General features: G+C 46.9%; 2 protein-coding genes across 7 annotated transcripts in view; both read left to right on the top strand.

The window, feature by feature from the left end:
* Positions 1–205: 205 nt before the first annotated feature.
* Positions 206–22,201, top strand: KLHL24 (kelch like family member 24). 2 transcript variants are annotated; one of them, XM_058031051.1, is made up of 8 exons: positions 206–247; positions 2,498–2,582; positions 6,282–7,269; positions 12,158–12,342; positions 13,229–13,347; positions 14,380–14,568; positions 14,946–15,134; positions 16,271–22,201. In XM_058031051.1, exons 3-8 carry the CDS (start codon positions 6,350–6,352, stop codon positions 16,469–16,471), a joined length of 1,803 nt encoding a protein of 600 aa, XP_057887034.1. In that variant the 5' UTR covers positions 206–247; positions 2,498–2,582; positions 6,282–6,349; the 3' UTR covers positions 16,472–22,201. The 2 variants fall into 2 exon arrangements, with proteins under 2 accessions (XP_057887034.1, XP_057887035.1); XM_058031052.1 differs by lacking the exon at positions 206–247 and adding an exon at positions 268–280.
* Positions 22,202–24,955: 2,754 nt separating this feature from the next.
* The window catches only part of YEATS2 (YEATS domain containing 2), a 51,302-nt gene continuing 49,656 nt past the window's right edge, over positions 24,956–26,601 (top strand). For all 5 annotated transcript variants that reach the window (XM_058030847.1, XM_058030845.1, XM_058030846.1 and 2 more), the window contains exons 1-2: positions 24,956–25,001; positions 25,817–25,929. In XM_058030847.1, coding sequence (XP_057886830.1) covers positions 25,830–25,929 — 100 coding nt within the window. In that variant the 5' untranslated portion in view covers positions 24,956–25,001; positions 25,817–25,829. The remainder of the gene's footprint in view (positions 25,002–25,816; positions 25,930–26,601) is intronic.

The following is a 26,601-nucleotide window of genomic DNA, read 5'->3' as shown; positions in this document are numbered from 1 at the left end:
GCCGCGCCGAGCGGTGACATCATGTGCGGTGCCTGGGAGGTCACATGCCCCGCCAGCCCCTTTGTTTTGAGCGGCGCTGGCAGCGCGACCGGCGGCGGAGAGGCCCGAGCGCGCTGCACCGCTCCGGATCGCACCGCTCTGCTCCGCGCCCACCGCCCGGCCCGACCGACCCCGACCCCGGCCCCGGCCCCGGCCCCGGCCCCGGCGGCTCCCGCGGGGCGCAGCGCGGCAGGGCGCGCTCCCGGCTGTGAGTGCGGGGCGGCGGGGCGCGCTCCCGGCTGTGAGTGCGGGCGGCGGGGCGCGCTCCCGGCTCTGAGGGCGAGGGTGCGGTGCCGCACGGCGGGCCGGCAACCCCCGGGGAAGGCGCGGAGGGCACTGCGGGACAGCCGGGGCGCGGGACAGTCGGGGCGCGGAGTAGGCCGGCACCGTTAGTCGCCGCGGAGGGGACAGCGCGGCCGGGACTCTGCTGGCAGCGCGCGGCGGCGGTGCCACGTTGGGGTAGGGCTGTGGGCAGCGGCGGAGCCCCGGGGCCCGCGGCGGTGCGTGCCCTGCGGTGTGCGGTGCTGCTGCTGCTGTTGTTGTTGTTTCTGTTATTTTTATTGTTGGTGGTGGTGGTGGTGGTGGTGTTGATCTCCCGGCGGGCGCTGCGCTCCCGGCCCGGCGGGCAGAGCGGGCGGGGGGCGCGCGGAGCCCCCGTGGCCGCTCCGTGCCGCGGGTCCGCGCGAGCCCCCCGAGCCCCCCGCGGGCGCGGATTGGCCGCGCGGGCGGGCGGGGGCGGGGCCGCGGGCGCGGATTGGCCGGGGCGCGGGGGGGCCGCGGCGGGGCCCGGGGTGAAGGTGAGCTGGAGGGCGGGCCGGGAGGAGCCATTTTGTGCCGCCGCCTCCGGCCGCGCTTCCCGGGCCTGGGCTCGGTTTCGGTGCCGCGCTGTTCCCTGCGGCAGCGGCTCCCGCGGGCTCCCTGCCCGGCCCTGCCGCGGCTGGGCGCGGGCGGGTCCGTTCTGCAGCTTTCCCCGCCGCGCTCCCGGTCGCTTGGGCGGCCGGGCCGTGCTCCAGCCCGGCGGGCGCTGCCCCTGTCGGGTGTGCTGGCATCTGGCTGAACCCCGGAGCCCTGGGAACACTGTGGCCGGGGCTCGGGGTCGGGTTTGGTTCAGCGAAATCTGAATCACGTGCAAGAACGACAGCGAAGCCAAAGGGGAAGGATTGGAACTTTTTCACTGTTTCTTACCCAGACATGAATAATACTACGCAGTGTGCTTTTTCCGTACTTCTTTCCCCATTTAAGTTGGTTTTTTTCCCCTCTGAAGGACCTTTTCCTTTACAAAACGGTGCATAAAGGGTTCTGCAGTTTCAAGGTGTCCCTTTTCAATGCTTGTTTTTGTTTTGTTCTACTTAATAATCGTGACTCTCATGCTCAAACCAGTTCCTGTTTTTTACTGGGTGACTTTTGAGGCCACTTAAGGCTTTTTCGTGTGTGTGTCACTAGCTTGGATTACTGTTAAATTTTGACATTCTTTCTTTTTTGGAAATCACTACAGTCTTCTGCATTAGAATAAAAAATTTCTTCAGTTGAGCTCTTATGTTAATCAGTTCGATCACAGTCAGTTCTTGTTTACTAGTTAATCAGTATTCTTAAAGACTTCATCTTAGACATTCCAATCCTCAGTATCCCTTGTAAAGCAAGAATTTTTATTAAAAAAAAAATCTTCAAAACCAACGACATTTTTGGTCTTTTTCACTCCACAAAGAAAGATGAAGGAAGGCGAAATGTTGCGTTTGTTTTTCTTGTCAGAGGGAAAGGTTACGCTCTTTTTCCCCACGCCCTCTTCCTTTCCAAACAAGAAGAGCACGTGCGGTGGTTCAGCCCAGGGCTGCAGGGGGATTTGTTCTCCCTGCCCCTCGGGGTTCGTTCTCCCGGCCTCTGGGGATCTCTTCCCTCTGCCCCTCGGGGTTTGTTCCCCACCGGCCTCTGGGGGTCTGTTCTCCCGGCCCCTGGGGTTCGTTCTCCCCTGCTTTTCAGGGTCTGTTCTCCCCTGCCCCTCGGGGTCTGTTCTCCCGGCCTCTGGGGAGTCTGTTCTCCTCTGCCTCTCGGGGTTCGTTCTCCCGCCTCTCAGGGTCTGTTCCTCCCCTGCCCCTCGGGGTCTGTTCTCCCGGCCTCTGGGGAGTCTGCTCTCCTCTGCCTCTCAGGGTTCGTTCTCCCGCCTCTCGGGGGTCTGTTCTCCCCTGTCTCGGGATCTGTTCTCCCCGGCCTCTCGGGTTCTGTTCTCTCTGCCTCTCGGTAACCGCGCACCTGAGGCGTCGCCACCGCCTTATCTCCCATCACAAAACCAACCTCAGCTGCAGTTCCCAGGCCTGGCACGAAAACACCGTTCCCGTGCTGGGTTTCGGTTCTGGGGGGTGCTCGGGTTATGTTCGGGGTGCTGTGCTTACAGTGGCGGCACCCGGGACCGGCCGGTGCTGCCGGCTCGGCCCTTCCAGCGGCTCCCTCTCTCCCCTCACAGGCGGTCAGCGCTCCAGCCTCGCCAGGTGCTGGCAGCGGCAGACGAGGGCTGGACATCGCCTCCCTGGAGCCCAGCGCAGCCTCAGGTACTCGAAGCTCACCTCGAGGGCGGGCTCTGGGGCTGGGGCACACCTGGGGACAGGGTGTCGCTGGAGGGCCTGGCCCGGAGCTCAGGGACACACGGGAACCCGGCTGCTGGCACTGCTGAGGGTGAGGGGAGAGGGGAAGGAGGAGTTCAGTGCAGCATAACAGTATTTTATGTAAGGGGATTCACTGATAGAAGGTGTCAGGGTGAACGTGTTACAGACCTCTTCTGGCAGCCTGTGAGTTGGGCCTGTAGGGTATTTCTGAGGAGCAGCTTGTGTACACAAGCTTACAGATAGTGTAGGTGAAGGAAATAGAGGAACCTGAACTCGTGGTGAACCCAGCTTAGCTCAGAAATACGTGTGTGTGAGGTAACATCCATGTCAGAGCCATGTCTGTGTTTGGAAATAGTTTGTAAAACCTGTTGAGTATACATGTGATTTGTTTTTCTTTTCTAGTTTTTCAGACTAAACTAAATGCTTAAGATCCTTCTTGACCCTTGCTCAGACAAGCAATGCAGTGGATATTGTATTATTTTTTGATTTTTGATCACATAATTCCCAGGACTTGTCTTTGGGGAAAAAACCTGTATTTTTCTTTTGTTTTGCTTAAACTTACTGAAGAGATCTGAGTGTTAAATTCTGTGAATGACTGGTGTTTTACAGTGCAGGGTCTGTAGGCAGATAAGGCATATCTGCATCCAGGAGAGGTGCAGACAGGTCTGTCCTGCCGTGTTTCCCCCCTTTGCAGATATCCAGCTCAGCCTCAGGCACAGGTTCCCCTCTGCCTTTCCCACTTTGGCAGCTGGAAGGTGACATTTCAAAACTGCTAGAGCAAGATTTGCAGGAAGGCAACACATAAATGTGATAGAGCTGAACATGTGACACTGTTACTGATAGGCTTGTGAAATTGTTTTGCTGAAGCAAACCTGCAGAAGTAATTAACTGGGCAGAAGCTAAAGGAGAGTACATTTAAAAACAGTTTGTTCTGCACTGAAGTGGAGTTCTTTCTCCTTTTTAGTATCTTATTTGTGATTTTTAAATATTTATCCCCTTGAGTAGTTTTTACTCTGGATTTTTTTTTCATTCTCCCATTTCATTAAACCATGGGGACCTTAAAAATAAAAATTGTTTGCTGACCACTAATTCTGTGATGTTCCAAGCATAAAGAAGACATTGCTTCCTTCAGTGAGCAGTTGTAGCCCAGAGCCCTTGTTTCTGGTTATTAATGATTGCATAACACAGTGCTGTCTTAACTTCTCACATAATGAGAAAGATATCATCTTGAAGGATTTTTACTTAGTTGCTGTGTTTTGCCCTCTCATGCAACATCAGGGTCTTGCTTTTCATTTCAGGCTGTCTTTGGAGAAGGTCCATTAGCTTTTGTGAAATTCATCTGATTTAAATCTGTGATGCTGGAACTGAGCCTTTTGTGTTTGTATTTATATTTGCATTGTTGTATTTCCCTTTGCTGCTTTGTGTCTGCCCACCTCCTCATGCGAGTAGTACCTGGTTAGTTGCAGCTGAAGTTCAGTGCAGGATTTTGGCAGCTGGGGGTGGTTGGTGTTGTTGTTTTGTATCGGCAGTGTCATTCCAGGGTGAGGTGGTTGTGCAATCCGTGGGATAGAGTGTCAGCTACAGATCAGATTGTCCATTTGTGCCTCGTTAGTCCCTCTGAAGCAATCAGTTATTAGATAGGCTCGTTGCAACAGCGTTTTTCAGGCATCAGTGTGACAACTGGTCCTATTTTAAGTCAAATTAAAACTAATATTTTGTAGGGTAAATGAGCCCCAGACCAAGATTCTACCTTGTAAATTTGTGTAAAAAGTTTTACTGGGAACGGGATAGTTTTAGAGCCTCTTTTCTCAATGAGTGAAGGGACAGCCTGCATTCTTTCTTTGCTGTTTGCTCAGATGGTGCCTTTTAAAGGTGCTGTGTAAAAAGGCTGTTTAAAAAAAGCACGTTCATTGTGTTCTATATTAAGTGGTGACGTGGCCAGTCTGGGACTGGGTAATTGCAGCTCTGAGGATGGGAGCTCCTCAGGAAATGAAGTTGCCGTGAGGAGTTGGTGTTTCCTGACTGTGGATTCAGGGAAACTGAATAAAATCTTGGGAGGCATGAAAAAAATTTCCATGAACTTAAAAATAATTCAGTTTGTGGCCTTGTGGACGTACAAATAAATATTACAAGCATTTGGAATTGTGCCACTGCCAGGCCCAAGAGGGTGCTTTGCCAGCCTTTTGCTGCCTCAGTATGTCCTGGTGTACATTCCTCCAGGTCATTTTTAAGGTCAGGAGAGGCAAAAAGCCCAGTTGTGGTAGATTGATTGCTCTCACTAACTCTTACGTGCATTGTTTGCAAAGTCAGCTGCATTTTCTTCACATACACACTTTAATATTGGCACATGCTAACGTTTGAGTGTTTGATTTCTGCAACTTCAGTGCTCTGATAATGTGAGTGTGTGTTTGCATGCTGGGAGGAACCTTTGCACTTGTACTTGAAACTGGAAGGTGTTCAAGGAAAAACTTGTGCTGATAATTCTTTGCCAGTAGTGCTTTGGAAACACAAAATTTTGCTGTACTCAGCAAGTTGCCCTTTGTTCATGTTTCCAGTAATTTTACACAAAAAATGTAGTTCATCTTTCATTCTGTTTTGTGTGCCAGCAGTTTACAATAATTTTTGATCAAGTCATAGATTATCAGTGAACTAATTTTTAGATGTTAGGAGTGAGCAAGTAAAAACTTATGGTCAAGGTTACTTGTCGAGATCAGAGGTTATTATTTAGCTCTAGTGTTATAAGACTTCATTATGATAGACTTTATAATGAAAATGAGTGGTTACTCAATTAAATTTTTGTTTTTAAAATTTCAGTCTTCCCCCCCCATCCCCTTTTTGGCTAGTGCTGTTATATTAGTACTTTGGAGGCTCCAGCTGAAATGAGGATCACACTGGGAAGGGGAAAAGTTGAAGCTGTTGATCATTATTCAGGACATTTTTGGCTTCTGTTAGCCCGGTGATCTGCTGGAGCTGAGATCTTGAGATTTTTTATCTTGCACAGCAATGCAGTACCAGCCATTCTGGGACAGTCAGAAATTACCCAGCATGTCCCAGCCAGCTCTTTCCTGGGTATGCTCTGCATTTAACACCTGGCAGTGCTGCACTGCCCTGGGCAAGGTGCACACTAATTTGCCCTGTGCCACCTCCAAGAAAGGTCACCAGTTCTTAGAGTGAGCAAACAAGTATCGTGTCTAACACCTGTGATGCAGCTCAGAATGTGTCAGACTTGTTGCTTTCTGGATCAAGGCAGGCAACTTGGTTCTGAGGATCAGCACGACGGCTCACTCTCCAGGGCCGCTCGGGCCAGTGACACACGCAGACACCAATGTGGTGGATGGTTAAAAGGCGTTTATTACTTCTTCTCATGGAGTTTATAGTCTTAAGAGTCTCTACGTCAAAAGGAGGTTTGTCTTCTTTATCTATAGTTAGTAAAGAATAGAAAAGTACTAGGTAAAGAGTAGAAAGTTACTGGCATTACTGTTAGTAGGGCAACATTTTTACTGTTAGTGAAGCCACATTCTTAAAGTAATCTCTTATCTTAGAAGAACAAAGAGTCCTAGCTTTCTGTGACATCGCGTAATCTTCCGCAGCGCCTTTTCCCTATCTACCACACAGACTGAACACTGAGGTGTTTTAATTTTTCAGACCGTTGCACCGAGAAGGAGAAGCTCTGCAAGTTTTTCTCAATGACTCTATAGCCAACTGATGTAACAATGGTACTAATATTGGGACGCAGACTGAACAGAGAGGAGAGCGGGATACGAGATTCCCCTGCAACCAAGCGGAAAGTCTTTGAAATGGACCCAAAATCCTTGTCAGGCCCTGAGTTTTTCGACTTCTCCTCGGGATCATCCCACGCGGAAAGCATTCTCCAGATCTTCAATGAATTCCGCGACAGCCGCCTGTTCACGGACGTCATCATCTGCGTGGAGGGCCGCGAGTTCCCGTGCCACCGCGCCGTGCTCTCGGCCTGCAGCAGCTACTTCAGAGCCATGTTCTGCAACGACCACAGGGAGAGCAGGGAGATGCTGGTGGAGATCAACGGCATCTTCGCCGAAGCCATGGACTGCTTCCTGCAGTACGTGTACACGGGCAAGGTGAAGATCACCACGGAGAACGTGCAGTACCTGTTCGAAACGTCGAGCCTGTTCCAGATCAGCGTCCTGCGCGACGCCTGCGCCAAGTTCCTGGAGGAGCAGCTGGATCCCTGCAACTGCCTGGGCATCCAGCGCTTCGCCGACACGCACTCGCTCAAAACGCTCTTCACCAAGTGCCGCAACTTCGCGCTGCAGACCTTCGAGGACGTGTCCCAGCACGAGGAGTTCCTGGAGCTGGGCAAGGACGAGCTGATCGATTACATCTGCAGCGACGAGCTGGTGATCAGCAAGGAGGAGCTGGTGTTCGAGGCCGTCATGCGCTGGGTGTACCGCGCCGTGGAGCTGCGCCGGCCCGTGCTCCACGAGCTGCTGACGCACGTCAGGCTCCCGCTGCTGCACCCCAACTACTTTGTTCAGACTGTGGAAGTGGACCAGCTGATTCAGAATTCCCCAGAGTGCTATCAGCTGCTGCACGAAGCCAGGAGGTACCACATCCTTGGAAACGAGATGATGTCTCCCAGAACTAGGCCACGCAGGTAAGGGAATTCTTTTAACCCTTTTTTCTGCAGAAGGATGTAATTTGATGTACTGATGTTTGATGTATGCTTGCCTGGAGAAAAGTCTCTTGCAGATTATTTTACTTTGCTAAACTGTGGAGCTGCTGCAGTTACGCTTTTGTACTTCCCCACATGCATGAAGCTCACATGTCTGAGGATGTGCATAAATGGGGCCTTTTACACAGAGCACTTTGTTGCTCTGAAAAAAGGTAAGTGAAGTTATGTTACCTTGTAAGTAAAATACTTTCTTAAGGTTAATGTTTGCTAGGGGTGATCTGAAGTTACTTCCTACAGTAGCAGTGTCTTGAAGAGAGCTTACTGTGCTGTGGCAGGAAAACCACTCCATTTCCCCAGCTTTCTTTTTGTAACAAAGTCATGTAAATGTACAGTATACCACAAAGGATGTGGATGGGGTATTATGTTTTCAGAGCATTTCCTTGCTACATCACAAATATTTTACAGATGGAGTAGCACATGTATTCGTAATAGACAGCAGAGCAACAGGTTGTTAACTGTAAATAAACCAAATATTGTATTTTTAAAGAATCATGAAACACTTCCTGAGGTATTTTGTGCTCATTTGGTGACATTTTAATAATTCACAATTGCTGCTGCTTAATAATGTGTTACACAAATAGGTGACTGAGGTTGCAAGAAGAAATGAGGAAGAGTCCATTAGTGGCATTCATGAGCAATGGCTATTATAAGTTTTTTCCTGAAAAATATTTTCCCTGCATCATGTCAACGATAGTAGAGATGATAGTTCATGGTTAAGTCCAGCTGATTTGAGCAGTTTTTAATAAAACTGTATGTTACATTAAGGTGATGCAACGATGGTCTAGACAGATTGTATTAGGAGTTACTCCTCTTTGTTTACTCTTACTCATATGTGATTGCTCTACTGTGACTCTGCAGGGAACCTTTATTTTTTTGGCAGGTGTTAAAGCTTGCTTAAGGGGAAAAATAAACCACTTGGCAGTGTTTGCCCCATTAGTGGCTTTCCAGTCCTCAGTCCTGCCATGAGAGCAGAAATTCATCCTGAAGTCCCTGAGCCCTGCTCCCCCCCAGGCTTTCTGGGCTGTGCACTGCCGTGGGAGGCCCTAGCATGGGAATTGCTGCAGTGCTTGTTCCTGGGCTGGAGGGAGGGACCCAGGGGAGTTCAGACAGCTGGAGGGGGCTGTGAGCTGCAGTGTTTGTTTGGTTTGGTGTTTGTTCTGCTTTTCTTACTCACTTGGCTGAGGAAGGCAAATACACTCAGGAGTTCTGTCAGTGTGGGGGATGTATGTGCTTGAAATTCTGAATAACCCCGAGTGGGGCTCTGATGAAGTACCTTGCCTAATGCAGGTGATTTCTGAAGCTGGGGGGTTTGTTGGTTTTACTGCTGAGTTTATTAAGCTGCAGTGGGAGTTTGAGTAGGTAGGAACAAGAGAAGTAATTTACAAAGAGAAAAACTGGCTGGCATCCCAGCAGGAATTTTTTCCCCTTTTCTATATTACATTCATGGAATAGTTCTTTGTCATTTGTTTCTGTTGTCTGTTTGTTTCCGTTGCCTATAGCAAAAAGGGATCATATTTTGAAATAGTTGCCAGGTCCCCCTTCCCCCATGTTTTCACCAGCCTTTTCTGGGCATTTTGGGGGGCAATGGAGAGCTCTTTCCTCTTTTCTTGCCTTCCTCCAGTATCTTTTCTATATAAACTGTTTCTAAAAGGAGACAGGCTACAGGATAAAAAATTCCCACACCAGTACTTTTAGTGAAACTTTGGGATATAAATTGTGATCACTTGTATGGATATGGATGCACCCGTGGGTGAAATGTGTTCTACATGTTTTTTCAAAGAACAGACTACATTGCAATTCAGTTTGATTTTTTTTTATTTATTTTTGAAGCCAGTGACGAGTTACCCAGCAATTTAAGAGTTAAATAAAAGTTTCCAGTGTGGCATAACTGTTGTCTTTGCCACTAAGGCAGCCTTGGCAAACGCAGGTCTTTCTGAGACAGCCTTTCAGGTATGGGCTTGCGACAGTGACACCTTGAGGCTGTCCCTGCTGCTCCCAGCCTGTCCTGTCCCTCCCGTGTTACACAGCCGGTCTGCAGCTGAGGGCAGGCAGTGAGCAGTGACACACTCCCACACCCCAAACCGTGTGTGCTTTCAGACTGTCATCAGAGCTGCTCTTGGGCGGGCTGGTACCTGTACCTGAGTGTGCTCTCAGCCAGAAATTAGGATGTTTACACATTTGAACATGTCCTTTTTGCTTGCCTTTGGAAAGCTTTAATGGTGTTCCTTCTTTTTCCCACTTAGAAATGGGATTCTGTGTCACTTTGCATTTTCTCTGCTACCTCATTTACTACCCAAAATTGATTTAACAGCGAGGAAGAAAAAAGTAATGATTTATCAGAATTTGTAGTTTGTTTGAATTTCTGTAATTTGTTTTCTGAACTTACCATGGTTTTGAATGTGATCTGTTTGAGCTGCCCCAAGTTCTGCTGTCCAGCTCATGCTGTGCTGGTCGTGTTTTCTCCTCAAGAGGTGTGTGTGGAGCTCAGGACCCCTGGAAGGCCTGTCCTTGGGAATGCATGGAATTGTATGGCACTGATGATTGTCTGCCACCCCTTCACTTCTGTTTAATGCCCCTGTTCTTGGTGGGATGCTGTCTCCTCAATGGTTACAGCCCATTTTAAACTGTGTTACTTTGCTCACACTGTTGCATCTCAGGGCTACAAGAAGGGCTTCCTGTACTGCTGGTTGAGGTCACAGCTTTTTCTAACCTTCATTTAAATAAAGCCTTAGTTCTTTTCTGGAATTAGCCTTTGCCTGGGTGTTCTTTTTGTGTATTCCTACCACATTTTACTTTTTTTAAAAGTGGGTGTGCACTCTGTCATTTGAAAACAAAAATTTTGAACTAACTGTAAAACCTGCACAGTGCGAGACTCGTTCAAGAAAATACAATGGAGAAAATTTCTCTTACCTGAAGAAAGAATCTGGTCATATAGGTACTAAAATGTTAGGAAAATTTTTTTTTGTTCTCTTTGGATTTGAAATACTGTGCTAAATTAATATTTTCTTGAAAAACCCCATTTCATAAAAAGCTCTCTCTGAGTAAAGTTGTTTGGTTCATTTAGTTTTAAACCAAGGATTGATGATCTGTCACAGTCATCCTTTCAGTGAGTGAATGGAGGCCTCAATTCTAATCTAGAAGGTAATGCACAGGCAAACCTCTTTGTACACAATTAGCTGGTGTCTTTGGGCTTGCTTCTAGGGCAAATTATGAGTGTCTTGCTTTTAGGGAAGTTCTTTTCCTGGGTACTGCTTTGTTGGCACAGGAAGTTCTCCTCTCTTACCCTTTGAGAGATTCTTTTCAGAGTTGTTCCTCAAAAAAGCAAAAACCAGTAAACAGTAAATACATAGAAACCAGGAAGGAGCGTGACTGCAAAGCTGAGCAGCTGACAAGAGTTTCTTCTGACAAGTTCAGGTGTGTAAGTGCCATTCCTCAGACACATCTCATTGTTCCCATCCTGTAGGATGTTAGCATTTAGCATTGCCTTTGCCTCTTTACAGTATTCTGGGTAAAAACATGTATGGAATATTTCAGTTTGGTGTGTGGTGACAAGGAAATAGAAGGGCTCACGAGTTTTATTCATGATGTCTCAACACAGGGAAAGCCTCATCAGGATTTATAGGTGAATATGTGCATAAGTTCATGTTGGGAACTTGAGGGACAGATTGTGTAACTTTTACCTCAAATCCAGTCATAAATCTTTTCTTTATTTTTGAGAGAAGACTGTGGTACTCAGCAATGGCATGAATGTCTGCTCTATGAGATACCTGTTCACAGTGGGATCACAGTACAAAGCACAACACAACAAAAAGGCTCATCAGAAAATAAATCAATCTTACATTCAGTTTTGCTTAACTGACAGCAGTCCTTGAAATAACTATGTCAGTGCAAAGTGCTTTAATTTTAAAATGCTCTGGAAAGAAAGTTTGACAAATGCTGACAAGAAATCAAAAGTCTGAGAGGGGGAATAAAGGTGGTCACAGTTTGATTTGCACATTAAACATAGTTGGTTGATTCTCTACATTCAAATGTACATTAAGTTCTGTTAGATAAGTGTTGTTGCTGTTCTGGATATAGAATATGTATAGTGCAGAGGCATCTGGTTAGTAGAACAATAATCAGTGTGTGTGGAATAGAACTTTAGTCTGTATGGGTACATTGCAATCTGTTAATGCCTGATTTATTCCCACTGAATTGTAGTTTTTGGTTTTAAGTTTGAATTTTTCTTTCAGTATTCCTTAATGTTTCCTCCTGTCACTGCTGATTTCTGTTTTACTGTGCACTGGCTCTAAGGTTTTTTGGTTTTCCTCATTTTAGTGACTACACTCCTCCTGCTTTAAACCCTTGGAAATTTAGGTGCTGTAAAGTATTATTACTTTTGTAAAGCTCAGGAGGGGGAATGAAGACTGATTTCATTGTGGAATAGATTGTATATCTCATTGTCTCTGGCTTGGCTTGAACTCTATTTCTGATCTACATGTATAGTGAAGGAAAAATATTATTATAGTAAGAGCTTTCTATGTTATTTAATGACATGGTTTTTACACAGAACATTGTGCAGTGCAGCTCCACCACTTAGACAGGACTCCTGTCAGTGTGGTAACCTGCTGTGTAATGAGACAGCTGGAAACAGTGAAAACCTGTTTGCTAAATGACTCTTTCTTCTATTTTCTTTTTTCATTGTTGTTAGGAAATTAAAGCTAAATAGTATTTTTTCTGATTTTCGACGAGTTTTGAAGACAATGTTGTTTGGCCTCCATGTACTAATAAATATCCCCTACATCTGAATTTTCTGTGTTCACTTTTTTAGATCAACTGGTTATTCTGAGGTGATAGTTGTTGTTGGAGGCTGTGAACGAGTTGGAGGCTTTAATTTGCCCTACACGGAGTGCTATGATCCTGTGACAGGAGAGTGGAAGTCACTGGCCAAACTTCCAGAGTTTACCAAGTCTGAGTATGCTGTGTGTGCTCTGCGGAATGACATCCTTGTTTCAGGTGAATAATCCTAAACTATCCAAGGGTTCTTTCTTTGTTTGCTTGGTTTTCCTTGTGTCCTGTTGGTGGGGTGTGCTTGTTTTGGTTTGTTTTTTAAGTGGTGTGGAACATCTTTGTACTGTGAACTTCTAGAAGCTCAGCTGAAAGTCACTTGCTGCTGTGAGCACCAGCCCCAGCACAGTCTTACTGTAAACAAAAGTGTTTTCTGGAGTTCTTGTTTGGCATGAATCTGCAGTTTTTTACAGCTGATTCCAGGACATCAATTGTGTTTAAAAAGACCAGCTAAAGGCTTTGAAATACAGCAGGAGCCTGTGTGCAGCAGCAGCTGGGAAAACTACAGATAAAAAATCCCAAGCAGGCTTCTCCCAGCAGCACATTCAGGCCTTTAGCAAGGGGAAAATACAGGTGCAGCTGGTGGTTCAGCCAGCAGGCTGTGTGTGTTGGGTTAACCAAAGCAATTTCTCCTCAGGTGTGTGTGCCTGTGTCATTGGAACAGAGTGAGGAGCCAGGGAGATGCTCACAGAGCAGAGGAGGGGGTGGGAGGGATGTGCCACAGGCAGGGCATTTCTGGGGGTCTCATCCAGGTCTCAGCACTACAGGAAATCTGAAGGGCTTGGGCAGAAGCCATTAAAATGCATTCCAACTTCAGGGAATAATCTGGTGTGATCTCAGCATTATGGGAAAGTGTGAGGAAAGCAACTCACTGTGTGATTTTATCTTTGAAATCCACTGCAGATTACTTAGTGTAATGTATAAATACTGGTAGATTCTTATTACATCCCAGAAGGAGATATAAAGTTTTCACTGCCCACTCTAGAGAAGCATGTCAATAATTAGCATTATCCCTTCAATAATTATTCAGATTGGCATATGTTTCATTTTAAAGGTGGAAGAATCAATAGCCGGGATGTCTGGATTTATAACTCTCAACTTAACATTTGGATCAGAGTTGCCTCCTTAAATAAAGGCAGATGGAGACATAAAATGGCTGTTCTTCTGGGTAAAGTAAGAGAAGTATATCTTAATTTTTTCATAGTGGGAATGTTTGCTGTATATAAGGAAACAGAGGAGAAAATACTTAAGTATTACTTTGTATTTCATACCTAATAACTTAAAAAATATTTTTATATTTTCAAGTAAAATACTTCAAACAATTAGGCTTTTCATCAGACACTACCCATGGACATGATAATCATCTTACTGCTCATCTATTTCTTGGGGTTTTGTTTTTTCATCATTGAAGTGGCTTATTTCAAAGAAGCAGTTTTTGGGAAGCAGAGAAGCATCTGGGCATCTGGATTTGCCTGTGCTTCAAAATGCTGTCTTACATTTATATTGTTATTAGCAGAAACTGATAGTGCTCTGAAATTAAGCAAACACATGTCATGTGGAAATGGGAGGTTTTGCTGTATTTTGAAGGCAAATATGCCTGACTATAAAACCAGTAGCTGGGGCTCCCTTACTGAAAGTTAGACAAGATGTGCATGTGGTGTCACTTGGTCTTCTTAGAGATGAAACGTGCAGCTAAGCAAGCAGAGGGATGAAGGTAATCACAAATAATGAGGAGCTCTGCTTCCTAAATATGAAAGAAGAGACAAGAAAGTAGAGTTTACAAACTGAGAGGAAGAAATACTTCAGTAAGCAAGTAGGGAAAAAGCAAAATGCCAGAAATGCAAAGGTAAACTCAGATGGACGCTTGCTGCTGTTGTTGAATGTTATCTAAAAAAAGAGAAATACAGAGGAATGCCTTTTCTAACAAATGCTATTCAAAGAAGAAGTTTCTACTGCAGTATTAATAATACTGTGCTTTGGCATGTGTTTGCAGTGCCATTCCACATGTGACTGAATGGAACTCTCCAGGGAGTCTTTACCTGTTACTTTCAGACCATGTTCTTCTCCTCCTCCTGTGTATAAATAAATGTGAGCAATGTGTCCCTTGCCGAAGCCAGCAGATCAGCTTTAGATGAATTTAATGAGATATTTAAGTGCAGTAGCTGCTGCAGACAGAAGCTGATGTGCTGTCACCCCTGTGTGCAGGTGTACGTGGTGGGAGGATACGATGGGCAGAACCGCCTGAGCAGTGTGGAGTGCTACGACTCCTTCTCCAACCGCTGGACCGAGGTGGCTCCCCTGAAGGAGGCTGTGAGCTCCCCAGCTGTCACCAGCTGTGTGGGCAAGCTCTTTGTCATCGGGGGTGGCCCTGATGACAACACCTGTTCTGACAAGGTCGGTTGGCTCTCTTGGGTTGCATCTTCTGTTCACAGCAAACTGGATTAAAGCCAGGTCCTGCAGGAGATCTGCTTGAGCATTTTTGTGCTGGTTGGAGTGTGGAGTTATTCTAATACAAAAAATACTGAGTAGAAAATGCTAATTGAGCAATACACTGTTACTGTGGTCTTTCTCATTGGCTTCACAAGTTCTGTGAATTCTTAAGTGGGAGTGTTTGGAAAACAATGTCAAATATTGCTCATATGTATAAATTATTGATACATGGAGTTTGGGGAGGCGCTGCTGCCTTGTCTCTCCTTGTGTGACCTGTGTGGGCATGCCAGGCTGTTTCTTCAGCTGGGCTCTTAGTCTGAAAGGCCTGTTCGTGTTTCCAGGTTCAGTCTTATGATCCTGATACCAATTCCTGGTTGCTCCGTGCCACCATCCCCATTGCCAAGAGATGCATCACGGCCGTGTCCCTCAACAACCTGATCTATGTGGCTGGAGGGCTCACCAAAGCCATTTACTGCTATGACCCCATTGAGGACTACTGGATGCATGTACAGAATACATTCAGCAGACAGGTAACTACCAATCAAAAACCCAAAGACAGCTGAAAGGTGCTTTTTGACATTGTTATCTTAGCCTTTAATAACCATACATTTGCTTAATGCTAATAGAATCACAACTCTGATTCCATTCTTGCTTTACCTCTTCATCTGTGTAACTCAAAACATCACAGAAGAGGAAGTTTCTAAACCAGTAGCTCTTCAGCTGGCTCTTCAGCAGTCCAGGCTTTGCTTGAGAGGTACTACTGTTGGAGAATAGTGTAGTGGATGATGATTTCATTGTATAGACATTACATTCTGTTGTATGTTGTCATTTAGAAGGGAGTAATTTCCTTATAATTGATTAAAGCCTTGCAGTGTAACAGGAAGTACTGAAGGCTGTTTTTACAGTGTGAAAAAGCCCCACTGTATAGCACAGAAAGTGTCTGGCCTGAGCAGTGAGAGCTCTCTCAATTCCACATGGGACACTGAGCAGGATTGAGAAGTCTGCTCAGTAGTGAAGTGTGTGTGTGCAGCAGTTACATTTCCCCGTGTTTTAAAAACACCAATCACATATTCTATAGTATTACCTAAGAGAAATTTGTTCTTTTTTCCCCAGCCTTCCCTCTGTTCCTCTGTTTTAATCTGTGTTCTCTATTTAACTGAGTATTTTTTCCATGCCTGCTTTTGAGGAAGAAATAAAATCCTATCTCTGTTTCAAGTAAGACATAGCACTGTCTTTTCTTGTGCACTGGTTTTAGTCATGCCTTTTTTCCTCTCCACATTTACATCCCTGTTCATTATCTGTTGCTCCTCTAAGGTGCTTCTCCTTTTTCCCATTCTTTGCATTAATAGTACCTACAGTGGTCCCTTTTCTGAAAACCTTTGTTCTCTCCTCCTTTCCCTATCTCAGATCTTTCAGTGGTAAGTACAGCGTTCCATTGTTCCCTTTATCTGAGCTCCATGTAGGAAAGGCTTGGACCTGAAATAGTCTTGTGCTGCTGCTTTCCCTAATTTTTGTGCTTTGTGCACTGGCCCTTTCAGGAGGGAACATTGTAGGCCAGGCTGTTTACAGAAGGCAGAGTGCTGCCCTCCTGCATGGGGGCAGACACACACAAATCAAGTCTTGCTTTTTAAATAACCCTGTGTTCCCTTGTGTTTTCTTGGAACAGGAGAATTGTGGCATGTCTGTGTGTAATGGAAAAATCTATATCCTTGGTGGAAGACGGGAAAATGGTGAAGCCACAGACACTATTCTTTGTTATGACCCTGCCACGGGCATTATCACAGGAGTAGCAGCCATGCCCAGGCCAGTATCGTATCATGGCTGTGTCACCATTCATAGATATAATGAAAAAGGCTTTAAACTGTAACTTTTCTTTGCTTGAAAAAAGAAGAAGAATGAATCCAGTGGTCTGCTGCAAGACAGGCTTTTCAAAGATTCCTGAAGTGGGAATTCCCTGCCTAAGTGTCATATGAAAATTCTACCCAGTGCCTTTAGAAAAAGGGTTAATTTAACTTACCAAACAAGTCTACAAACCTATCCAGTAAGCAGAGTTCAGTTATATCTGCTGTGGGCTCTGATATGAGAGCAGGACAGTGGTCAGCAAGTTTGCCCTATGTGTCATTAGTAATTAAAACCTGGAAAGCTTTTGGGGAAAGTGCCTTCAGCATCTGTGCCTGTGTCTTTAAAAGCAATATCTTCAAGGTGTTTCCAGTTCTACTAATGGGAAAAATGCATAAGCAAGTAAATCCCAAAGAGTCATCCTGCATCATTACCTGCAATTTAAAAAGCTCAATTACAATTCATATGCATCATTCTTAAAACCAACTAGATTCTTTTTGTCACATCATGCATGGGTTGAAATTAAAAACACAAACAAAAACAACAATGCAAAAAGCCAAAGCAAAACCAAAACACCAACAAAACAAGCTACATTGGACAAATAAGAGAATCTCTGAGAAATGCTTTCTTCTGAAGGACAGACTGGCTGTTTGGTGAGCTACTACAACACAACTGCTGTGATGCCTGTATACATTAACCCTGTGGAACTTACTCATAGTGCTCATAAATGTCCAGCAGAGAAGTACAAGGCTACATGACATGGAAAAGCAGTGGGTTCAGACATGCACCTGTGAGGCAAAGTTTGAATCACAGTTTTTACCTTTTTGAATAGTATGGGTGAAGGCTGAGAGTTATGGGGTTCACTCTTTGCTCACTGCAATGTCTAAACTACTTAGGAAATAAAGGGATGTTGAACTCTGCATTCTCAGTTTTCTGAATCGTGTTATAAATTACCTGGTGATAGAGGTGGGGACTTGAGTTTGTGCCCTACAGGTTATAAATTGCTTTTTGGATGTCTCATCTGCAGAGATGGCAGAGTATCCAGCAAGTATTTCTTGGCCTTTCTTCAGACAATCACTTACTGTAGCACAGTTAAACTACTGCATAAGCTGCTTGGCCACAGATAAAGAAATTGTGGAAAGGTTCCTCCTTTCACCAGAAAAATATCTGGACCTGTCCATGTAGCCATATGACGTGTTTTGGGAAATTCTGAAGCCTAGGAAGCACCTGCATTTTGATGCACCACCATTACTGGGTTGGGGTTTTTTCAGTAAAGGTATTTTTTTGAGTCCTCCCTAGATTTCTGTACTAGGATTCCTTATTTCCAGTACACAGTTGTACAGTTGAGGCACAAAGTTCATAAAAACTGAAATAGCACTTGTGAGATGGAAAATGAATAGGATTGTCTGTGTACCAATTTCCTGTAAATCACCAAAAACCTCAGGAACTGCTTTCCAAAGGAATTCTGAGGACAGCAGCCAGTAAGGAAATTGGTCAGTGCCAGGGCAGAAAAACCCCATAAAACCCCTGCAGAGCCAGCCCTGGCCTCGGGGTTCTGGTCTCTGTGCTTGCTCAGGAGGGTGAAAACAAGCACCATCTCTGGAACGTTGTTTGTTCCACTGGACTTTCCTCATCTGTTTTCCCAGAGTATTTCTTCATGAGATGGAAATTCTGACCCTCAGTGAAGCTATGCCAAACTGGGAGTCACCATTTTCAGTAACATGGTCATGAGTTTTAAAGAGCACTGGGAGCTGCACTTTGGGATGCATTAACTTGTAACCTCAGGAAAGGACACAAATTTCAGTTTCTGCCTGAATACCAAACACTGCTTTTGATATGGTAAGAATACTGATAAAATACAAATCATTGCATATCAGTGATGTAATCAGGAGGTCAGTCCCTGAGCATTCACATTGCCCTAAAAAGAAAATCCATTGATATAATATAAGACAAATGAATCAGGTAAATTAATCCTTTTCTAAGTTTCATCTGTTTTGCTCACCAAGTTGTACTTTGAAATGGCAATTTCTGCCCCTGTGAATAGGGTCTGTTGATTGCAATGGTAATTGCCCTGTAACTGACTGTATGTACTAACAGCATATATAGCTTATGCCATTGTTGTAAATAAAAATGACAAAGACTATAGGAGCACTTCATTACAGGTGCAATTTGAAAAATATCCTCCTTTCCTTTGATTTCCTCTTGTTTGTATTCAGACTTGTAATGTTGTCATGCTCTACTGTTTTTAAACAGTGCTCATTCTGTCATTTAATCTGTGTTTATGATACTGCACTACTCTGTAAATAACAAGATACTGCTTTCCAAGGTTTTTAAGACTAATTTTATCGTTTAGTTGTCTTTTCTTACCAATTTATGTACTGTTACTGTTACCTGTTTTTGAAAATGACAGTGTTTAATGAACCAGTAAATGCAGAAATGTAGATGCAGAAAACTTCTGCTTACAGTTCTTCAGAATGTGTATCAAAGCTGAACAGTTACAGGTGTGGAGCACTGCTAAATGGCAGTTACCTAAGCAATGATTTCTTTAAAACAGGCAGTGAGTTTTTCCTCTTGATTGTTTACTCTGTAAATAATTTGCACTTATGGCCTTCTCTCTTATAACAGTTATTTTTAGATATACTAGAAAAGAACAATTTGACCTTGATGTAATGAAAATGTGCCATATTTCTAGAAGGATGCATTAATTTGGAAGTTGCATTCCTGAGCCACTTGTTCTCCAATGCATTTCACTTAGGTAGAGATGGATTCAAAGATTTAACCTCTCACTCTTACGCATATCTAGATGCTTGCAGTTTATGGGCTTGAGCAGCAAGTTGGTTTTAGCTTTTCCTTTGTCTCAGCTAGGATAGAAAATCATTAATGTCATCTACTATGATCAAATTATTTCCATCATAAATGGCAGTAGCTCTAGAGCACCTGCACGAAGATGTAACTTCTGTCCATCCATGCATTGAAGGGCTCAAACATCTCCAAGTCACACCTAAAAAATAAATTCTAAAAATTGTCTTCACTCTGCTAAACAGAAATGAGTAAATATTTTTCTTCTCTGTTTTGATATCCACTTCTGTTCTTAGCAGTGTGATGTTAATTGAAGACACAGTTGATGCTTTCTTGCAGCCAGGCTTCTGGAAGGTTCTGAATCACTTACTGATCAGTGCAGCCTGTAGCCCTCGGCTTGTGGCTGAAGCATTCCCCTTTTGCAGCCATCAGCCACAGAATATTTCCTGCTCACCTGGTAGTTGTAGCTGTAGACTCCTTCCTTGGGAGTGGTTCAGCAGGCACAATCTGTGGAATCTCTTCCATTTTATACTGTGTGTCTGGGGGATTGGGCACTGTGCTTCCCCTCCAGCACCAAGGGGTCCAGACTGAACTGTTATTTTTTTCCTTTGACTGGCACCAATGCAGTTCTCATCAAAGGCAGCTTTGTTTGTACTCTGCTGAAGCAGAGATGTTCATGCAGATTATGTTGATATGGACCCTTATCATAATTTAGTGAAGCTTTTTAAATAGTATTGTTAACATGGCAAACTTTTGAGAGAGGCTGATGGTGGAGGAAGAGGAAATGCTCACGTGGACAGAGATCCAGAGGAAGCTTTGGTCACCTGTGCTTGAGAGCAAGGATGCTGCTGCCTGTTCAGTTTTTCCTCAGACAGCTGAGTTGCCCTCATTCTCCCAGGCAGACCCTTTGTTTGTCCTGTTTGTGTTTGCCTTGCTGCACGGACAGGACAAGCAGCACTCGCTGCCTGTGACTCCACATTTCCCCTGCCCGAGGCACAGGGGGTGCTGCTCAGCAGAGCCCGGGCTGAGGCCAGCCCTGGAGAGCAGGGACAGGAGAAAAGCATTGGAGCAGGCTCAGAGGTGGCAGGAGGACACCCAGTGTGGCTGGGGGTTCAGTTTGGCTGGGCTTGCTGAAACCAGGGTGTCCTAAGTTTGTAACTCCAGATGCTGAAACTCAGGTGGTAAAAATGGTTCATATTTGTCAATTCACTGAACTCAGCTGGAGCAGTAAAGATGCAGACATGCCAATGGTGTGCTAGTGGCAATGCTCAGGAAAACCAGGGCTTCATTTTTCTGAATTGCCCAAATAGGCACGTTGCTGTCGGGTTCATTTTTACCACTGAAGAGGGCAAAACCCAATTCAAGAGCATTAAGAATCTCACAAGACTTGATCATTGTGAGGCACAATGAATATTTTCATCTGAATGTAATCTTATGTACACAAGAAATGACAAATGAAATGATTTATTGTGCTTGGCTAAGAAAATCTGAGCACCATATACTCAGAAAAGGAGCCTAGAGGGTAAGATGAAATTGCTAAGCAGAAACCTGCTATCTGGTTGGGGGCCAAGCAGTGCTTTGGGTTTTGTAAAATATGTTTAGCACACAAGTTTCCTCAGTATGGAATTATTTCAGATGGCATTAATTAAAGTGGAACACGATTGTGTAACCAGCAGCCTCCCACCAGGCCCAAGCCAGCTGTGACTCTCTTCCCTGCTCATTGCCTTTGTGTCACACACAAGTTCATGAAAACATTACTGTCTAAGAACTGTAAGCTGTTTGCAGGAATATTCCTTTTTTCCTACTGTAGAGATCCAGTCAATGCTAGTATGTTTATGTGTGCACATCTGTATGTGAATTATTTTGTGATCATTCTCTGATAAAGGCTCTGTGTACAACTTGTTAATAGTGTAATTAGGGCTTAGTTTGTATGATTAGCTCCAAAGAAAATACTGTGTGTTAATTTTGAAAATACCTGTGCCTTGAATTCACCTGTATTTTTATCTATTGTGAAGAAGAGCTTGGATTACTCCTCCCAGTTTGTTATCTTTATTATGATTGGTCTGACTGTCCAGACTGTTAATGTCCTCCTAGGAGAAATAAATCTTGCCATTCATTAATTAGCACAGTTTAACTTCTTGTTTAGAACATGCCTAGAATGCTTCCATTATTACAGTGCTATGGCAGATTTCATCTAGAGAAATCAGTATTTGTTTTTTTCTATTTTTTGTTTCCAGCAACACCTCAGTGACAAAGGACTGAGTTTAGTCTTTGACTTCCTGTCCTTAACATGTGCAGTTTCTTGTATTAGTCAGTAGCCTCTGTGATATTTCTGAACTCTCCAAAGTCATCAACCTCTTGTTCAAGATACAAAATATGAAGCAATAATATGGTGCAGCATGGCAATAAGCAAATCAAGAGACTTGAATGTAATGTACTGTTACTAATTTCATCTGTGTAAATGCTGGACCTATGAGTCATTCTCCTTCTGGTGCACCTGTAGCACTTTGGAGTTGGATTAATAGGAACTACTTGGCCATGGAAAGAGAGTTTACCTCCTGAACTGTTACTCATATGATATTTTCACCTGAAATCATATTTTCATTTTCCTTTTTTTGCTGAGGAAAACAGCAGTTCTTGTTATTCCTTGCCAGTTCCTTTATTTACTGAAACATAAAAGCTGTAGTTCCACGGAGAGCTGATCTTGCCCTCAAGAACAGCCTGGTGCAGCACAAATGACATTTGAGCAGGAAAGCTCAGACCACTTACTGTGTGCCAGACTCGATGTAACAGATCTCACATATAACATTAAGGTCTTCAGATTGTGCTGACAGTAGAAAAGTGATTTTGTAAGGTAGCACAATTGCAGTAACACCTGTTATATTTAAATATACTTCTTGCATAATTCTTTGAAAGTTTTTTAAAGTTCAGTATATCTAATAAACATTTGCCTTTTGAATAGTTGACTGTGGTTTATTTAGTTTATGAGAAGTTCCAGGGTGGGGCTGGGTGGTACAAGGAGGAAACTCCCTGCTGCTGTGTTTGGGCCGTGTGTCTTGTTGGATTCTGCCCCTTGTGCAGCCTCTCTCCTTTGATCTGTTCTCCTGCCTCCCAGTCTAGGTGTTTCCCTCCTCATATTCCTCTCCTACCAAGGGGAATAAAGCAAGCTGGGGGCTGCACAGAACAGTCAACTTGAAAGAAAATGGGAAAAAGTAAAAAGCAGGGGGTGGGATGTGAGATATTGGTTAATCCTGGGTATTGTGAATGGACTCAGAAGGCAAAACCAGCATAGGAAACTGGGAAAAGGTAACAAAACATCGGGAAGGTCACTAACAAAACATGGCTTGGAAATAATCCTGTAGGTTTATTCTCCTAAAATCAGAGGCTTGGCAGTCTCAAGATGCCACACACACGTGGCAGGGCAGGGGCAAGGCCTGGTAGAGCCAGCTGAAAACGTGGCAGGCCAGCTGCAGCTCTGGTGAGGCCAGGCTCAGGTACAGCCACACACTGGCCCTTGCTGCAGTGCCAAAAGCAACTTCCAGTCAAGTTCAGTGCTTGCAGAAGCTCAGCTTACTGGAATTGGAAAGAAAATGAAAGGGAATCCCTGCAGACTGCAAAGCAACAGAAAGATTTTTGAGAGCTGAAAAGCCCACCTTGTAAGTCTTAAATCCAGTCAACTGGTGGCAGTATTCTTAAGAACAGCTTCTTCCTCTTTCCATTAAGCAGAAATAAGGAAGAAAATAAAATTGAACTATATTACAGCCATTCCTGGTGAGCAGGATACTATTTTGAGTTTAAGAACAGTCTCCATTATCTGCCATACTTCACGTCTGTTGCTTGGCAAAAAGGAAGGCCGGTAGTGTCAGAAAGGATAGTAGGGATCCTGAAATGAACAGAAAAGAGGATCCTAGCAGCTAAGCTTTGAACATTCAGCATGGACTTGCTAATCAGTGGCCTCTTCAATAAGTTTGCCAATCCATGAGTGAACAGGATGTTAATTTGTGCTGGTTCAGGGCTCGCTCACTGCATGAAGCATATGGTCTGAGACTGCCACAGACCATAGCACTGATGGCATTAGCTGCACCTCACAGAGGTATTGCAGCCTGGCCAGAACCAAACACAAACCACGGCATTAACTGCACTCATTGCACTGGTTTAGCTCTGATTTGAGAATATGCAGTATGATGAGCACTAACTATGGTATAAGGGTTTTTTGAAGCCTATCTAAGGGTAGACCAGGGCTCCCATCCTGGCCCATGCTGAGTTCCTGCTATCCTGCACCTCAGTCACCCCAAGACTCCTTTCTTGGGTCTTTCCTTTTGCTAATCATAGAATCACAGAATCCATTAGGCTGAAAAGACATCAGAGTCCAACCTATGACTGAACATCACCTTGACAACTAGACCGCAGCACTAAGTGCCACATTCAGTCTTTCCCTAAATACCTGCAGGGAAGGTGACCACCCCGGGCAGCCCATTGCAATGCTTAACCTTTTCTGTGAAGAATTCTCTTAATGTCCAACCCGACCCTCCCCTGGCGCAGCTTAAGGCGATGTGTATCCATCCTGTCCATTGTTCCCTGAGAGCAGGGCCGGCCCCACCTGGCCACAACCTCCTGGGCAGGGAGTTGTGCAGAGCCACAAGGAGCCTCCTTTTCTCCAGGGTAAACACCCCCAGCTCCTTCAGCTGCTCCTCATGGCACTTGTACTCCAGCCCCTTCCCAAACTCCGCTGCCATTCTCTGAATACACTGCAGCACCTCTGTCATCCTTTCGTGAAATATCTTCCACGTTAAAAAGTCTCCCTCAGATCTTTTAACACATCAAAACACGGTTGTTCCAAGCAGCAAGTCAGGATCAAATCACTGCATTCGTCTCTCCGTACAGGAACCTGACCGCGTCTCCCATCTTGATTTCTGCGCTGACGCGGGCGAGCGCCCGCTCTGCCCCACAGCCTGTGCCGGCCATAGCGCCCTGAGGGAGCCGCTCTGCCCCACAGCCTGTGCCGGCCATAGCGCCCTGAGGGAGCCGCTCTGCCCCACAGCCTGTGCCCGGCCATAGCGTCCTGAGGGAGCCGCTCTGCCCCACAGCCTGTGCCCGGCCATAGCGCCCTGAGGGAGCCGCTCTGCCCCACAGCCTGTGCCGGCCGCTCCGTCCTGAGGGAGCCGCTCTGCCTCACAGCCTGTGCCGGCCGCTCCGTCCTGAGGGAGCCGCTCTGCCCCACAGCCTGTGCCGGCCGCTCCGCCCTGAGGGAGCGGCAGGGTCCCCCTGTCCTGTCCCGACCCAGCCCGGCCGCTCCGCCCTGAGGGAGCCGCACAGCGTTCCCGTCCCTGCCCCGGCCCGGCCACTCTGCCCTGAGGGAGCAGCACGGCCCTTCTGCCCGGTCCCGGCACGGCCGCTCCGCCCTGAGGGAGCCGCACAGCGCCCCCGCCCCCGCCCCCGTCCCCGTCCCCGGCCCGGCCCGGCCGCTCCGCCCCGAGGGCTCCCCGCCCCGGTGCCCGCCCCGGTGCCCGCCCCCCGGCGGTGCGGGCCGTGAGGCGGCACCTGCCGGCGGCCGCCCCGCCCCCCGCGCTCTGCCCGCCTGCGCGGGCCCGCCCCGGCCGTGACGGGCGGCGCTCGGCCCTGCGCTCATGGCGGCGGCGGCGGCGGCGGCGGGACGGCCCGGCGGGGGCCGGCGCTGAGCGCCCCGGGCGGCGCGGCGGGCGGGGGCGGCTGGTGCAGGCGGCGGGGCCGGGCCGGGCCGGGCCGGGCGGCGGAGCGCGGTGAGCGGCGGGGCGGGCGGAGCGCAGGGAAGGAGCGCGGCCGCGGCGGCGGCTTTGTGTGCGCGGCGGGGGAGGGGAGCGGCGCCGCCGCACGTGGGACCGGCCGCGGGCAGCGCTCCGCCCTCCGCGCCCGGGGCGGCACCGACACCGGCACCGCCGACACCGCCCCCCCGGCCGCCTCCGCGCCCCCTCACGCCTGCGGGTCGAGCCCCGCCGTGCTCCCGCATCGGGGAACTCGCTGCCCCCTCACGGGCAGGGTCGTGGCTCGGGTTGAGCGGTTCTGGGCGAGGGACAGCCGGTGTGTGACCCCGCGGCAGTGAGCCCCGGGCTGTCCTGAGGCACCCGGGCCCCTCCGCTGGCCCCACGCTCTGGGAGTGACCAGCACTGCCCTTCCACGGGCCGTGGTGCCTGTGGGGAGAGCCCCGCTCTCCTGGGGACACGGGTGGGGAGCACGGCTCACGGGGCTCTTGGCAGCCCTTTGCCGGGGGACACGGGGCTCCTTGGCTGCCCTTTGCCAGGGGGGCACCGGGCTCTTTAGCAGCCCTTTGCCAGGGGGGCACTGGGCTCGGCCACTGCAGCTCTGCTGGGGCTCTGGGCACCCGCGCTCTGGTGAGCCACAGGTGTCAGGAGGCATTTGAAGCTCCTGGGCTGTGCAGAACAGAAGCAGCTCCCAGCTGTGAACCTGTGCGATGATCAATACCCCTCTAGAGAGGTTTCCCTTCTCTCTTGGGAGGTGCACCACAGGCCTCCACATGGTGAGAGATTGAAGCCCATCCTGCCTCGATGGTCACTCTGGTTTTTGTTTTTCATGCTAGTGGAGTAGAGAACATGTCTGGGATCAAGCGAGTGATCGCAGAGAAGGACCCTGATTATGAGGACATCACTGTCACACATCCCAACAAGCGGCACAAAGCAGCCGAACAGTCAGGTAGGAGCTGTGGAATTGGAAACTCTGTGGATGTGCGTGCTGTCTGTAAACTGGTCAGGAAAAGGCTGGGGTGGGAGTTAGGGGCATGGACAGATGTTGAGCAAGGCAGGTAGTGATACCTGTGTGCAGCCAAATAAAGATGTATCTTATGTGGAGTCGTCTCTTCCTGCTATCTGGACCAGAAGTAAGGTGTGGGGATGCAGCCTTTGATGCGTGATAGGGGAGGGAGCACAAGCTGTCCATGGCCCCAGCACTTTGGTTCATGTTGCTTCCTAAAGTACTTAGAGTGCATCTTCCCGTGCTGAGTTGTTCTCCAGCCTGTGTATTTGTTCTGTGGCTGAAGTCTGCTCTGGGAAAGATTGGCAAGTTGTTTACATTTTGGGGCATAGAGGTCACAGTACAGCTTGGGGAGGAGAAAAAAAATCCATGACCCTGCAGGGTAAAAGAGATGCAAAACCCTGCAGTACATGCACTGGCTGTTGGAAGATGACAAATGTTTGCAAGAGCTGGCAGATGAAGCAGAAAGAAGCTTCTTTGATGAAGTGTAGAAAAGATAATTTAGGGAGAAGGAAGGAGCTTTGAAACATGTAAGAGAGGAGGAAGAGGAGCATGACTGAGGGAAAGGTGGATGAAGAAGTGTAGTGGAGCAGGTAGCTGGATGAGTAGGTTTGC

The sequence above is a fragment of the Melospiza georgiana genome, chromosome 10 (genome assembly GCF_028018845.1).
Source record: "Melospiza georgiana isolate bMelGeo1 chromosome 10, bMelGeo1.pri, whole genome shotgun sequence".
Classification (NCBI taxonomy): domain Eukaryota; kingdom Metazoa; phylum Chordata; class Aves; order Passeriformes; family Passerellidae; genus Melospiza; species Melospiza georgiana.
The sequence above is the reverse complement of the archived record's forward strand: the minus strand, read 5'-3'. Positions and strand labels throughout refer to the sequence as shown.

Coding starts and splice junctions, on each gene's coding strand:
- KLHL24 (XM_058031051.1), top strand. CDS start 6,350: ATGGTACTAATATTGGGACGCAGACTGAACAGAGAGGAGAGCGGGATA. Junction 12,343..13,228: donor GAATGACATCCTTGTTTCAG/GTGAATAATCCT, acceptor TTCATTTTAAAG/GTGGAAGAATCAATAGCCGG. Junction 13,348..14,379: donor TGGCTGTTCTTCTGGGTAAA/GTAAGAGAAGTA, acceptor CCCTGTGTGCAG/GTGTACGTGGTGGGAGGATA.